This window comes from Manis pentadactyla, chromosome 12, assembly GCF_030020395.1.
Source record: "Manis pentadactyla isolate mManPen7 chromosome 12, mManPen7.hap1, whole genome shotgun sequence".
Lineage (NCBI taxonomy): Eukaryota > Metazoa > Chordata > Mammalia > Pholidota > Manidae > Manis > Manis pentadactyla.
Window position 1 is genome coordinate 108801738 of NC_080030.1, and position 14955 is coordinate 108816692.

The window sequence follows — 14955 nt, forward strand, 5'->3', positions numbered from 1 at the left end:
CGGAATATACTCTGAAGAGAACTGAGGAAATGTTCAGGGAAGGGTGAGGATGGGACTTCAGAGTGCCGAAGACACCCTCACCTGCATGTCTCACCTCCCAGGCAGAGACGGTCGCCCTGACCTCCATGGAATTCCTACCTCTTGCACACACGTCCCATCGCTTAGCACATGGTAACTCAATTCCCGGATTGTACATCAGCCTTCCCCACTGGACTGCCAGCTCCTTAAGGGAAGGAGCTGTGGCTGATTCATCTTCGTGCCTGTAGGATCCAGAACAGTACAGGGCAAGCGGCAGGTGCTCAGAGTGTTTCTGGAGGAATAAACTGATGACAGGAAAACCTGGGGATGCAGAAGATGTTGAAAGATCTCCCTGGGAAGCTCAGAAAGAGATGGCAACTCGTTCTGGGTACAGCCTGGGGCTCGAGGTGCCCAGCTGGTGCATTACAGAGTGGTTCTGTACTCTCGCAAAATATTTTTTCTTCTTACCTGATAATTTAAAATTATACCGTTTTCAAAATACAGAAGAAATTCACTAGGAGCCCCAAACTTATCTGTGGTCTTAGACTTCTGTTCTGAATGCTTACTCAAGGTCTACAAGACAGGCCTGTGTGGATATCGTGTTTATAAATGAAAGAAAAGCCTTTCGACTTGCACAGGTGGGACACAGCCTCTGAGGCGTTACTTGCCCCTTAGATTGGATGATGAAATTAATTAGCTAGGGAGTGAAATTTGTCTTGGTTTACAACTAATCAGCTCAGAGTTGAAATATCTAGCATTTGTGCTGGTTTCATATATACCATCTCTTAACCAAATGAATGAATTAACTTAAAGCTATGAAATTATACTGCTTAATTGTTGATAAATGAAAGTTTACTGGAGAATACAAGCAACTGTTCACTGGAGTACATTACACAGAACAACATTAACTATAAAATGTATGTGAATGTGAAAATTACAGATTTTGATGCTGTTACATGAGACTCTAAAATAGTTATACTAAGTTAACATTTTCTCAGTCACTGTTAAATCAGTGATAAACACCAACAGCCTGGATTTCTTACCTCTTGGAGAACTTCCTGTAAGATTTCAGCATGTTTTTCATATGGGTTTTCAAAACTCATATCCTTTGTCATTTTTACAGTCTCCTCTATCATGGAAAGGACCTGTGGGTGACCTGCAGTCACCTCTTCTATCGCGTCTTCAATTGAGTCTAAAGTAAAGTAAGTTAAATAATGCATTATTGATCTCAGTGGACAAAGCCAACTGCAGCAGAACGCGACTGTTAATACCCAAGCCCAGCATATGCACAGGACGGGAGAAACACGAGGGCGGAATGTGAAGTCAGGAGTCACAGAACACCAGAGCAGGGGCTGACGCCAGTGCCTAGGAATGAAAGTGAACGAGGCGAGAAGGAAGTTCTGTCCAGCAGGAGTTAGAACCTGGAAGCTGGGGGAAGAGGCATGGGCCCAGGATTCCTGGGGTTGAGCACAGACGGGAGAGTCAGAAAACCAGCTGGACACTTTCGATCATGAGCAGGAGGCCTCAGGGGGCAGTGAGAGGCCAGGTGGGCATCAAGTTGGCAGGGACGGAAGAGAGGGTGGCACAGGCTGCTTTCTCACTTCTTGCCCCACTGCGTGCCTCCTTACGCGGCTGACTGGCTCACAGGCTGTGCCATGCGGTCAGTGCTCACCCGCTCCCCTAGAGCGGCAGGACACTGACTGCCCGCCCGGCTCCCCCACTTCTGCCTTTCCAGCAGCACTCCCAGGCCGCCCCAAGGCTCCACCCGTCAGGCTCCGTGCCAGACCCCAAATGCTCCGGTCCAGAAAACCCCAAAGGGCCTTCGAAGACCAACCGCCTGCTGCCCTCCCTGCCAGGAAGTGAGAAGTCCATTCTAAGGGATGGATGGAGGCGGCAGTTCCTGGAGAGCCCAAGTGGAAGAGGCCGTGCTTTCCCCTGGCTTTGGGAAGGGGGGTGCGACAAGGCAGACGGAGCCAGGCAAAGATGCCGACTGTTCTGGAAACTGCCGGTGTGCACCCAACATCCATTCTCCTCCTCCTGAGGAACAGAAGCCTGACTGTGTAGGACTCAGCGCCGTGCCCAGCTACCACCACCACAACTCCCAACTGCCCTTACAGCTTGGGTGGCTGGTAGGTAAGACGCAAGTAGTTCTCGTGAGTCTTCCTGTCACCCTTTAAAGAGGAAAACCTCAACTGGATGGAGTGCCAGTTTTTGTCCCTTCCCTTTTCCCTTTTCCTGCTAGGCACACTGATATGACGGCTGGAGCACCAGCAGCCATCTTGCAAATTATTATGGCACACATGCCAGGGACGGCAGAACAGAAGGATGAAAGTCCTGTCTTCCCAGTCATCTTTTCCACGAAAACAATATAACATATGCTCTTTTTTATGTGTTCCTACATGTCCAACTGTTCAAAATAGAGATTTTATTAAGATAGAATAAGTTGAGTATATTAGTAACGCTTTTTTAAAAAATCACATTTTCCTTCAAAGTTCTGAAAGAGCAATTTAAAAATTTTAGATCCACAATCTAAAAGAGCCAAATTACCTATATACTAATTAAGCTTTTTTTGGTTCCAACTCTAAATCTTGATTAGAACTTCTTTTGAATGTACATGTGTTACTGGATTCTTCTCTATGAATAAAATATGCTTAGCACCTAAAAACAGTATTAAATTGTAGGTGATTCCCAAAGAAGACTGTGGTTTGGGTGCAGGAACCAAGACGTTCTAAAACGTCAAAATAACAACCATAATAATCCAGTAGGTCAACACATCTATCAGCAGTGGAAAATAAAGATAACGACTCAACCTATCAGAAAACCAAGAGTTATTCCAGTTTCACAGCAGGCGAGTGGATCTAAACAGGGAAAAGTCCCGAGGGCACTAAGAGCCTGCTGGCTCCAGGAGGTAAAGGCTCTGCTCCTCTCTGCCTGGGGGGCAGGGAGCAGGCGTCTCTCCAGGGCGCACTGTGGGCAGCAGGGGCCTCCCCGGGGCAGGGCGCAGACACATGCCTGCCCCCACGCAGGTCGGCCTCCCCCAGACAGGGACAGGGAGCCGGCAGCACGGGGCTCTCTGGGCACTGGAGCTCGGAACTCTGTCTGCAGCAGCTGGGACGGGGCTCCCAGACGCTCAAGTACCCCGTTTCAGTGTCTCGGGCTCTTCTGGGATGTCTATGTGCCTGTGTGTGTGCTGGGCGAGGAGGGCCACACACAAGTTTAGCCATACTCGGTTCATTTCCCACAAGCCTTGAAATAAGCATCCGTCGGAATCAGGAGAAACCAAGCATAATCTGCTGTCCATTATATGACACAATAATCACACAATATGAAGCATTTAAAAACTAACTACAAAAAGGTTGCACTGATTTAAAAAAAAGGAATGTAAACATAAACCTTGGGTTGAGAGGAAGACTTTTTAAGGCTGAAAGTAAATGGAAGAAATTAACAAATGGAAAGTAATGATTTGACTATGAAAACATGAAAAATTACTTCGAAAACAGCAAGGTGATTTGAAAGACAAACCACCCAATTTGGAAAAAATACGAAAAATAAGCAACTAATATAGAAAGTTTATCTAGAAACCATGTAACTGATATAAATTAGAAAAATGGACAAAAGACAAAAATGGTCACCTCAGGGAAGAATAGAAACAGTTAACATTAAAATAGTAAACTTCAGAAAGAGTCAAACAAAAACTAAAATAATACTTAAAGAGAGAAAATACTAAGGCCACAATGACACATGCTCTGTATGTCACTGAGGGGAACATGATGTGAAACTACTTTCCTGCAAAGCAGTTTGACTGCAACTTCAGACTCGTTACATGAGCAACTGCAGACAAATCTTTATTTAAAAAAATCATTGAAGCATTATTTGTAATAGCAAAAAAAAAAAAAAAGAAAGAAGAGTAATTTGTTTCCAACATAAAGAACTAGTTAAAACTCTTAACTATGAAGAGGGAAAATGTACAGTATTTTTAAATTAGGTTTAAAATATTTCTAATGAAGTAATATATTTCAAATGTTATGTCATAAATAGAAAAAGGTAAAAAACAGCTTACACTGTATGCTCTCAATTATGTTCCAATGTGAATGGAAAGATTTTATAAGGCAGATACACTCAATTTTAACATTTCACAGCTAAAACTCTGGGTTGATGTTTTTATTCCAATACATTGCAGAAAGTAGAGAGCTTTTAAAAAAAATAACTTATTACGATATGATGACTGTGTCACATTTGGAAACAGTCAAAAAATTGGTGGGAGATTCTAATCACATTAGACTCCGTGGTTTCTACATTTTCTTCTTCATTGTAGTAAATCTATTTCTGGTCTATAACTGTTCGGTTTAAATCTGTAAGAGAGAAGCTAACTTTCTTCCTCCTGAAGTTTCCAGTGCTGGGGGTAATTTCGAGCTCTTAAGCTAATGTAAACATGATAAAACATAAAGTCAGTGGAGGCAAGGGCCGCAGGCATGGCGTTGGGTGTTCGTGTGCTTACCGTCATCCGTTTTGGCCGCTTCATCACTGAGGGCGTTTCCTGACTTCGTCTGGGCTTCTCCGCCGTCCAGGGAAGAGCCTCCTCTTTGGGACCCACGAGGGAACCCTGCAGTGGAAGAGCGATATGCCTTCTCGGTGGGCCTGCCTGGGTTGGGAAGGCGGGCCAGTGACAGCAGTGATGCGTCCCCTACCTCCTTCGGCGGGCGCGGGGACGTCCTCCAAGCTTCTCGGCGCATCCCTCGGGAGCTCGTCAGATTCCTTACCTGACTCCCTGGAAGCTGACTCGGCTGGAAGAGAGCAACGGGCTCCGTTAACAAAGGTGCTGGGGTGGGAAGACCGGCCTGGCAATTACGTCCTCTACCGCGAGGCCGGACAGACGAGCGGGTGGGCTCTGACCCCCTGGGCGTCGCCTCCTGAATCACGTGCTGTCTAGTCTCTATTTCTCTGGGCAGAGTGAGGACCCTCAGACCAGCAGCCCTGCTGCAAGGGCTGGCCGGGGTAATGGATGCACTGCAACTTAGAGGACGCCTGGCACATGGGAAGCCTACTCCACGTTAGCCGCCATCCTGTATTACTATGTAATTTTCTCAAAAATTCTCTTAAAAAACCCCAGTATTTTCCACTGACAAATTTTTCTTAAAAACATACTGGAGAAAAATGTACTAGCACACACATTCCAATTTTTAAAAATTTTCAGAGAAGGGTTAACCCTACTGTCAGATTTAGAATAATTGGTGAACTTGAAAAAGAAAAGAAAGACGTCTTGAAGTCTGTAGCCTATGCAAGAACACCTACTTCCATATTCTGGTGGCAGAAGGCAATCTGTGGAGAGCTCTGGAATCTATGATTTCAGCCATAATCCAGTGTGAAAGGAATCACCAGACTCCAAGAAACATTACCGATCATCGTTCTTCCCCCACAAGCCCAGCTTCCTCTCCTAATCCAGCTTCAGGTCAATGTCCGAGGTCTTCCCTGGTCACCGACACCCCAGCGCCCCTGCCCCAGGACTGTGTGATATTTTCTCTATCTGTTCACTTGGGGTTTTCTGCCCCCCACTACCCTCCATTAAAACGTGACCACCAGGAAGACAGGAGCTTCGTGCGCCTTGCCCGCCTCTGCAGCCCAGGGCCTGGAATCACGGCTGCCACAAAGCTGGCACTCAGGTCCCTGCTGAATGCATCGGCGAGTTCATTTTGTGCAGCCTTAAGAAGTCTGGGTCAGCGCTTCTTAAGCTTTAGCTGGTGAGCTGTCCACAACTATTCTTTTAGACTTTGGTTTTCATCTTGAAGATAATATACTGAAAACAGAAACTCATTCTGGACCATCTGGATGATGTCTGGGATGGCATTTATTGTCAATGCTGGTCTTTTGGTTGTTTCCTGAAATCGCTATTCTATTTGTTTATAGGCTAACGGGGAAGAAGAGAGGCAGATATGTTAGGCAAATAATGGGCTCTTGCCTAGCAAAGCTCAACAACACCATGTAGGCAGATAATTTCCTTGCAATTTAAATACTTTCAAACGTAGAAAATGATGGGAAGTTTTCAAATTTATGTAGAAAGTTAGTGAAACCCTGCAAGCAAAATCAGACAAATAAAGCACAAGGAAAACTATAAACCAATTGGACATGCAAGTGGGGGAAAAATCCTAGGTGAACCAGCAAAAGAAAAAAATGTTATAAGAATAATATACCAGGACCAGGTAAGGTTTATTTCTGACTACACAAATGGTTTACTGTTGGAAAATATATTAGTATAACTGATCAAATCAATGGGGAAGGATTAAAAACTCTATGATCATCTTGATAGATGCCCAGAAGGCATTTGATAATGTTCAACATCCATCTCAGACAGAAATACTTAATAATCTTACAGAGAAACACTGGCAAGAACACATTTTAAAAGGTCCACTATCACTACCACTGTGGACGTAATCACAATTAATCATTACAAATATGAGTAGGAAAAGGTGAGGTGTAGAGAACACATCAAATTCTTAACAGTGGGTATCTCTGGGGAATAAGGATAAGTGAATTTTGCTTCCATCTGCTTTTTCCACTTTTCTGTGAGCCCTTGAGAGACACAGAGGGTAGAGTGCAAACACTGATTTGAACCCCAATCACTTGCTGGCTGTCAACTGTGGGCAAGGTATGGAGCCCCTTGAGCCTTGGTGTCTTTCTTCATCCATCAAAAATAGAGATAAAATGCCCACCTCACACACCTGTTATGAGGATAAATAGGATAATACATGCAATGCATTTAGCATAGCCTCCATGTATAGTAAATGCTCAGTAAATAGTGGCTATTACTTTTGTACTGCGAAACTTCAATAGGAAAATACTATTTGGAATTGAGGCAGCGATGACTTGTTAGAGGAGAGAACACTGCCATGGCTTCTGGGAAATCCAAACGGTGGTGGCTGAATCTAGTCTGACACTGATGGAGCTGATCTCAAATTGTGGATCCCAACCTTTGGAAGGGGGAGAGATCCCAGGCAGAGCAGAGGATGTGCTGTGCCGAGGGTGTTCGACTACGCGATGTTTGGGTGAGGATACATGCGTGTGCTCCAAGGCGACTAGTTATAAGATGCCAGTCACACCTATAAATTCTACCAAAACAGATCGAGTTCCAAAAGTCACCGTGAAATGAGAAAAACAGAAAAACACCCTTGTGTGTATTCTAAAATAAGGAGTGAGCTCTAGAGGGAGGCCAGACGGTCTGGAGAAGGGCACTGGGGGCTTCGGGAACGAGGGTTCAAGTCTCAGCTTTGCTGCCAGCTGATGAGTTTCAGGAAGCCACTCAATCTCCATGTGCCTCAGTGCCATCCGTGACATTATAGAGTTGTGCTAATTGATCACTAAGGCTTCTTTCTGTTCCTCCACTATGTGACTTTCTGAATTTGAAGTTAGTATTTCCAGGGATAAGACTTAAGTACAGTCAGGGCTGACATGCGAGCCTCCAACAGCAGCAGCAGAAGCAGCCGTAGTGCCAGCTCCCCGGGAACCAGGGGGAAGGTAGTTGTCGCAACTGGTGGAGAGAAAGGTGTAAATTCTGCCCAAACAGTCTCTGCCTGGCAAGCAGATCCATAAAAATAAAGAAACCCGAATTTGGAAGCTCTTTCTGATTCTCTTCCTTGTAAGTCTAGAATTGCAATCTTTCTGTCTATGAATTAGGTTTATATATACTCACTTGTTCAGCCACGCATTAGTAAGAGGCTCCGGTGGGCAGGCGGCTGGGTCATCAAGACCACTGTCCGCAGGGAGCAGGCTGAATGGCCGACCTACGTCTGAAACACACTGAAAAGACGGCTCACCTTGTCTCTTAGCTTGCAGTTGTGTGAGCAGCTGCTCTTTCACAGCCGTAATAGCTGCCTCCGTGGCCTCAGCTATAGTATTTCTCACCAGGCTTTCAAGGTCTTTATCAAAACGTGGCTGAACAGCTTTGACGTAGTCAACAACCTGCAAAGAGTGGCCAAGGGGACAACATGTGCAGTCACTACAGATAAACACATGGTTCATTGGGCTGGTTCTCTGTCTGTACCTGCCCATCTCAGAAATCCTACTGCCACTGGAGGCATGTCATTTTCAGAATTCACTGATTTTTAAGTACTTGCTGTCATAAAATTCAGCCATATTTTTCATGTAGGATTATATATTTATACATGCATCACATAATGCATAGTGTGATGTACACACAGTACAACTCTGGGTGTACAATGTACATACAATAAAAGGTGCCCATTTTAAGTATAGTTTGATGAGTTTTTTACAAATACATACCTCAACAAACAACCATAGTGAAAATATAAAACATTTACATTGCCTTGAAAGTTCCCCTCATGCTTCTTTACAGTCAGTTCCTGGCCCCTGGAAACCACTTTCTGTTTCTGTCACTACAGATTGGTTTTGCCTTTTCTAGAATATATAGATGGAAACAACCTTTTCCAAGTTTTTTCCCCTTATATAATGTCTTCGAAATTCATCAGTGTAATTGTACATATCAGTAACCTGTTCCTTTTCATTGTTGAATAGTATCATTGTATGAACAAATATCCCACAGTTGTTATCCATTCATGGACTGATGGCCAGTTCGGGTTGTTCCCAGTGATGGGCTGGTATAAAGTAGCAATGAACATTTGTGTGGATGTCTTTGTGTAGACCTATCCTTTCATTTCTCCTGGATAAACATGCAGGCGTGGAACTACTGGATCATATGCTGAGTGTATAGCTGACTTTATAATAAACCATGAACTGCTTCCAAAGCGGCTGGACTATTTCACATTCCTACCAGCAGTGGATGGAAGTTGTAGGTGCTCCACATTCTTACCAACACGTGGTTTTGCTAATCTTAAATTGTAGCCATTCTAGTGGGTGTCCAGAAGTATCTCATTGAAGTTTACATTTACGTTGCGCTAATCACTAATAGTTTTGAGCTTCTTTTTGTGTGCTTATTGGTCATTCACTTATCTTCTGTTTTTAAGCATATGTTCACCTTTTGCACATTTAGAAACTAGATTCGCATTCTATATATATTATGAATGTAAGTCCTTTGTCAGGTAGATAACATACTTCATACTGAGTATTGGGATGTTAGAAATAGATTTCTGTATGCCTTTTAAATTTAAATAATATTTCTATACCTCTACATTCCATTTTGCTTTTTCTTCAGTATGCTTATATTATTTCATTCCCTGTGAATAAGTATATGTCTATACCATCATTTCTTAATGGATGCACAGTATTGTGGTAGATGAATATATTATAACTTATTTAACTAAAATACCAATAATATATATTTAGGTATACATGTTTTGCTGTTATAAACTAGGCTACAATGAACACACATATGTAGGTATCTTTGATAGTTTCTTTAGGAAAAGTTTATAAAATAAAATTGACAGTTCAAAGGACATGTATAGGTTTTAGGCTTTTATACATATTTCCACTTGCCGTCCCTAATGGCCATACTCTCACCAGCCATGCGTGAGAATGTATGTTCCTCCATCCTAGCTACACATCAGCTCTGGGTGCTAATAGTGATCTCCAACTCTAACATTGAAACTGACATGATAAATCTCTGGTTTCTGGCATCTCTCTGGTATCAGGGAGGTGATATCTCTTTTCTCATGTTTAACAGCTATTTTATCTATTATTTTGTGAATTACCTGTTTGCTATTTTCCCCCATTGGGGCTTTATCCGCATACTGATTTGTAAGAGCTTTTTATATTTTAAAATTATAAGTCCTTTGTCTGACACAAATTGTGATGGCTTTAAAACACGTCCGCAAACCTTTCACTACTCCCTTCAGAAGGGGGAACCTACTTTGCCTCCTCTTCAGTTTGGCAGTATTTAGTGACTTGCTTTAAATGAATCGAGTATGGTGCATTTTTCATTAAAAAAGTGAAATGGCAAGCCACAAATGTTCATAATGCTTATAATCAAAAAAGGACTTGTAGATAGACAATATAAGGAACTCCTACCGATACTATACAAAAAAATTTTAAATGGGCAAGAGATTTGAACAAACACTTCAAAAAGTGAATTAGCTGAATGAATAAACATAGGAAAAATGTTCAACCTCATTAGTCATCGGGGAAATGCAAATTAAAACCACAGTGAGATACATCTACGAGAATGGCTAAAGTAAGCAAGGCTGACCGTGACAAAGGCTGGCAGGGGTGTAGGTAACAGGGCGCACACTGCTGATGGGACTGTAAGGCGGCAGAGCTCGTCTGGAAAACAACTTGGCATTATCTACACAAGTTGAATATATGCATATCCTATATCCTAGAAATTTTATTTCTAGATATGTCTCCAAAATACATAAAGATACATATATGTGCACTAAGAGACATGAGACATGTTAAATAATTACAGCAGTATTACTCATCATACGCTAAAGTGGAATTAACCTGTTTTATTATCACTTTATTATTATCAAATGGGCAGATAAATTACAGTATAATTCAATCAGTAGAATACAATTAAACAATAAGATGAGTTAAGTGTAGCCATATGCAATAGCCTGTGTAATGACATGTATAAGTATCACGATTCTATGCTGAGTGGGAGAAGCCAGGCACAGCAAACATGAACCACTTAGATCCACACGCTAAAGAAAACAGGCAAACCGCCTACGGTGTCGGCATGCGCACTTCTACGGTAAAACCATGAACCCAAGTGCAGAGTGGGTACCCGAGTTCAGGGCCCCGGTTACTTGTGGACAGAATACGAGGATGTGTATTGGGAAGAGGCATAACGTTGCTTCTGGGGCGCTGGCAACAGCTCATATTTGTGCTGGGTGGTGGTTAGATGGGGAGCTGTTCTGCGATGATTCCATGAACTTCACTTTTCTGTATGTTTGTCATATTTTACAATAACAAAGTCAAAAGCAAACAGAAAGTGCTGTCCCTGTGTGTAAGTCAAGAGCACTTGGAGTGAGCCCAAGCCTCTGCCGGGGCCTGTGCTGCCCCCGCCTGGCCTTCAGCGTCCCATCTGTGCCCGTCCTCCCTCCATACCCGAGGCCCTGGCCACACGCTCTTCCTCTGACCCCCCCACACTCCGGTCCCCGGCCAAGTCCTTTGGCTCGGCCTTCAAGTCCCAGCCTGAGTCCCCACTCCTTGCCACCTCTCCTGCCAGGCTGGAAAGAACCGCACTTACTGAGGTGGAGGACAGGACCGGCGGAGGAGGTCCCCGAGCCGACTGGCCAGGGCGCTGAGAGGGCCGCGCTCACAGATACCAGCATCTCCCAGAATCACGACGGGAGTGAGCGTGTGGGGGGCGCGACCGTGATCCAGGGGGTGTGGAATCAGGGGATGAGACGAGTGCAAAAGGGCATGGGTGTCACAGCCTGTGTGACTTATCAGGCAGATCTGGTGGCCTTTGGGAGGCAGCGAGGGGCTCGGGGCTGGCAGCTGCAGGGAAAGAGCGCGGAGGCTGCCCTCCCCCCTGCCCCCCCGGGGAACAATTATCCAGCTGACATGGAAAATTAAGAAAGCTGAGTACAAATCCTCTGAGGCCTAAACCCTACCAATTATAATCAAGTGTAAATAGGCAGAAAGATAGCTAGTAGATTAGGAGTTACCTTTCCTCTGTAATTTTCGGCAAGCAGATTGCTAAGTGTTGTTTTCCCTGAAGACTGAGGCCCAAATATGAATACTTTAAATGGTGGTGCTGGCATTGGTGGAAGAAGGTAGGGACGTGGGTTCAATAAAAATGTTTTTAATGCTTCTTCTGATGAAAGACAATATATTTTACCTAGAAAACTTAAAATATGCCATAGTCATAAGCAACTGAAAAGAGGTATGGGCAAACTTTAAAATGAAACTGAAAATTACTTACCTCACAGAAAAATCTGGCAATCCTGGATGAAGATTACCTTCTTTTAAAGTCACAGGACATGTGCGTCCCCATCTGCTTCTCTGCCATCTATATCTTGGTGCAATAAGTTTGTAAGATGCCAGCCTACGGAACAGCTCATCCTATTAATAACAAACACTGCAGTAAAAAAGTGGGCATAAGTCTCTGAAACTGATGGTGTTCAGTATTTCATTTCTTTCTGATAGTGCTTTACAACTGAAGAAATAACTTAGAAAGCAAATTTTGACTTGTTACTTAACTGCAATCATTCTGCACTTGTCCAAAATTTAATAAGACAAATACTTTTATTTCTGTTTCAAGACCTTGTTAAATTTTACCAAGCATTTTCCACTATAAGGAGGGATGCGCATAAGGTTGACAGAGCATTTCCTACCATCTGTTGCAGAAAAGTTCTGACAAATTATTATTGAAAAGGTTTGAAATGTACCAGATTCTTAGTCGATTTACTCGTTTTTTTTAAATGGTAAGATGTTGTATACAGATTGACTTTTGCATTTCCTTAGCTCCTTCGCTCCTCTTAAATGGAGCGTCTCCCCCTGTGATCCTGTTGGTGGCCCCCAGAGAAGTCAGGCTGAGGGTTGCTGAGAGGCTCGCTGTCCTTGTGCTGCCCCAGAGTGGGGGAGAGAACCCTCTTGACAGGGAGGATGTGGGGACATCTGCCAGGGGCACAGCGTCCAGGTGGGCTGACCCCAACCTCTAGCTGTGGGTCTTGCAGGGATCTGCTGGCTGCGGAGCTGGCGGAGGAGGACAGACGAGAGTGGGAGCTGTGGCCTTCCTGGGCGGCGGCAGCAGCAGAGCCAAGAGGCACACGCGATGCTGGGGTGGCCAAAGGTCTCCAGCCGGCGGCTGGGAGCAGTTACACCTTAAGGAAGCTGCCAAGGCTCGGGGCAGGTGCAGGGGTTGGGAGCCTCGCGGTGACCTACGCTGGGCTACCGACCTTCTCCATGGGGTCCACAAAGAGCTAGGGACTGAAATGCACCCGGTCAAGCCAGGAGGCGGGTGCTTGCCCCTTATCAGCCTTATTTCCTGTCCAAACTTGGGATAAGGCCACGCTCTCCTCTCAAGTCCCTGGGGTCACATGTCTAGCAGGTGCTGAGGGCGATGAGAAATGAGCTTTCAAACGAGTGTGATATTCCTGCCTAAAAAGGATCAGGACCACCACGGTTTAGACAAGGCCGCAGAACACATTCATTTGTGTTTGCCGCTTGCCAAACCCCCACGAAAACGACTGCAGAAGAATGAAAAGAGGGATGAACTAATGCAGACATGGAGAATGAGAGAAGAGGAGGCCACAGCAGCTGGCCAGTCATGGCCATACATTTTTGCAAGCACAAAAGCGGACGGACACACTAACTGACGCAGGGCAGACAGAAGGGAAGGCTCGGGGTCTGTGTGGCAGGTATGGTATGGGATGGACTGGGGACAAAAAGCAACTTGACTCACTGCAAAAATCCTAGAGAGGGTCAGGTCCTGCTGACCCCAGGCCCCTCCGAAGGGGCTGCATAGAGAGCAGGAGACAGGAAGGTGGGCTGAAGATCTTCAGAAGGAGGCGCAAGGGGCCACCGCCACTTCCTGTTTCACTGGGGCAGCCAACTGCCCCTTCCCTCAGCCCCCCACCTCCCTTTCAGCCAGCAGACTGGCTGCTGTTGAGACTGAGCCAGAGGCCCTTGCGAGAGGGAACCCAGATGCAGCCACGGCCAGGAGCAGACACAGAAGGCTGGCCCCTATGGCCTCTGCACTCCAAGGCCCCTCCAGTCTGAGCCTCTTGCTAAAGGAACCCTGGACCCTCCCCGGATCCAGCAACTACACAGTTAATGCCTGGCCCAGCGGAGGCTGTTCGGCTCTGCCCAGCTCTGTTGTGACTGAGTGACGTATCCGCACATCATCAGCTAATTTGCGGGGCCCAGTATAAAATGAAGATGCAGGGAATTTGTTCTGAAGTTATTAAGAATTTCAAGACTGATAGCTTGGCATTGAACTAACAGTGGGGCCCTTCTAAAGCCAGGGTCCTGTGCAGCTGCACAGATGGCCATCCCTGTCATATATCTCATGAACCATAACCTGAGGCCTATGCATACAATCATTTCTAGGATGAAATTTTTACCTGGGACATTCCCCCAGGTTTTACAAACACCTAATAAAAATTCCTTCAATGACAACCTAGAAGAGGATTGGTGCCGAGTGGCCCATCCTTCCTCCTCTTCAGCGCCAGTGTGTGTCACTGAGGACCTAGGACATGTTTCCAGCTGTGCTCATCCACTGAGGTCCAGGATCACATGCAGTACAAATGACAAAGTGACCTCTTCCTCCAGGGTTTTATTTGAATCATCTCTATCGTTTGGCATTTATTTTGTAATTTCTATTCATACAGCTAGAAAATAAACTTCCCAGATCAAATCCTCCAATTAAAGTCCTTATGGCCCTTTTAGCATCTAGCATTTATAATTTGGTCACCATCACATCCATAATACATCAGTGCCAGGAACACAGTGGTTATTCAAAAATACTGTGTGAGTGACTGCAGTGGATGAGTGTTTATAGTGTTGAGGACTGGCATGTCTTTGCTCTTTGGTGATGCAAAGTTGGAACCTGGGCTTCTTTCCCTCTCATCATGCCTGTGGTTGATTGTTCTAATTTTATTTTCTTTGTTTCAAACTTTTGTCATGTTCAGTGCCTACAAGAATATTGTGTTAATATTATAGCTTTTTCCTGAGAAATCAAATCCATTTTATAAATGGTACCTTGGAAATCTTCTTAAACCTTGAAAGGATACAAATTAAGGTTACAACACATAGTGAAAAGGTAGATTTTCAAACAATTAAAAATAACTTACATTTTCCATTGTGTCATTAATTTCTTCTTCTGCACTCTGAAGTTTAGTTAAAACAGCTGCTCTTTTTAGGTTCAGATATTTAAGTCGATCCATTACTGTCTAAATTTAAAGAATGAATCTTTAAATACATTGGCATTTGAACATTCAAACATTCTGCAGAAGCAATGTGCTCTGGGGTACAAGGCGTCTTTGTGTCTTCCCGGCTTCTAGTGTTTTGCTGGGACTCTCT

The 14955-nt window shown here is 44.5% G+C and overlaps 1 protein-coding gene across 1 annotated transcript in view; it reads right to left on the bottom strand.

Moving 5' to 3' along the window:
- Nucleotides 1–14955, bottom strand: part of AK9 (adenylate kinase 9) — a 94174-nt gene that overhangs the window by 52963 nt on the left and 26256 nt on the right. The window contains exons 10-16 of the mRNA XM_057489483.1: nucleotides 14727–14825; nucleotides 11855–11994; nucleotides 11598–11778; nucleotides 7827–7971; nucleotides 4707–4802; nucleotides 4517–4621; nucleotides 1062–1210 (exon numbers count right to left, since the gene is read on the bottom strand). Of these exons, the coding sequence (XP_057345466.1) occupies nucleotides 1062–1210; nucleotides 4517–4621; nucleotides 4707–4802; nucleotides 7827–7971; nucleotides 11598–11778; nucleotides 11855–11994; nucleotides 14727–14825 (915 nt within the window). The remainder of the gene's footprint in view (nucleotides 1–1061; nucleotides 1211–4516; nucleotides 4622–4706; nucleotides 4803–7826; nucleotides 7972–11597; nucleotides 11779–11854; nucleotides 11995–14726; nucleotides 14826–14955) is intronic.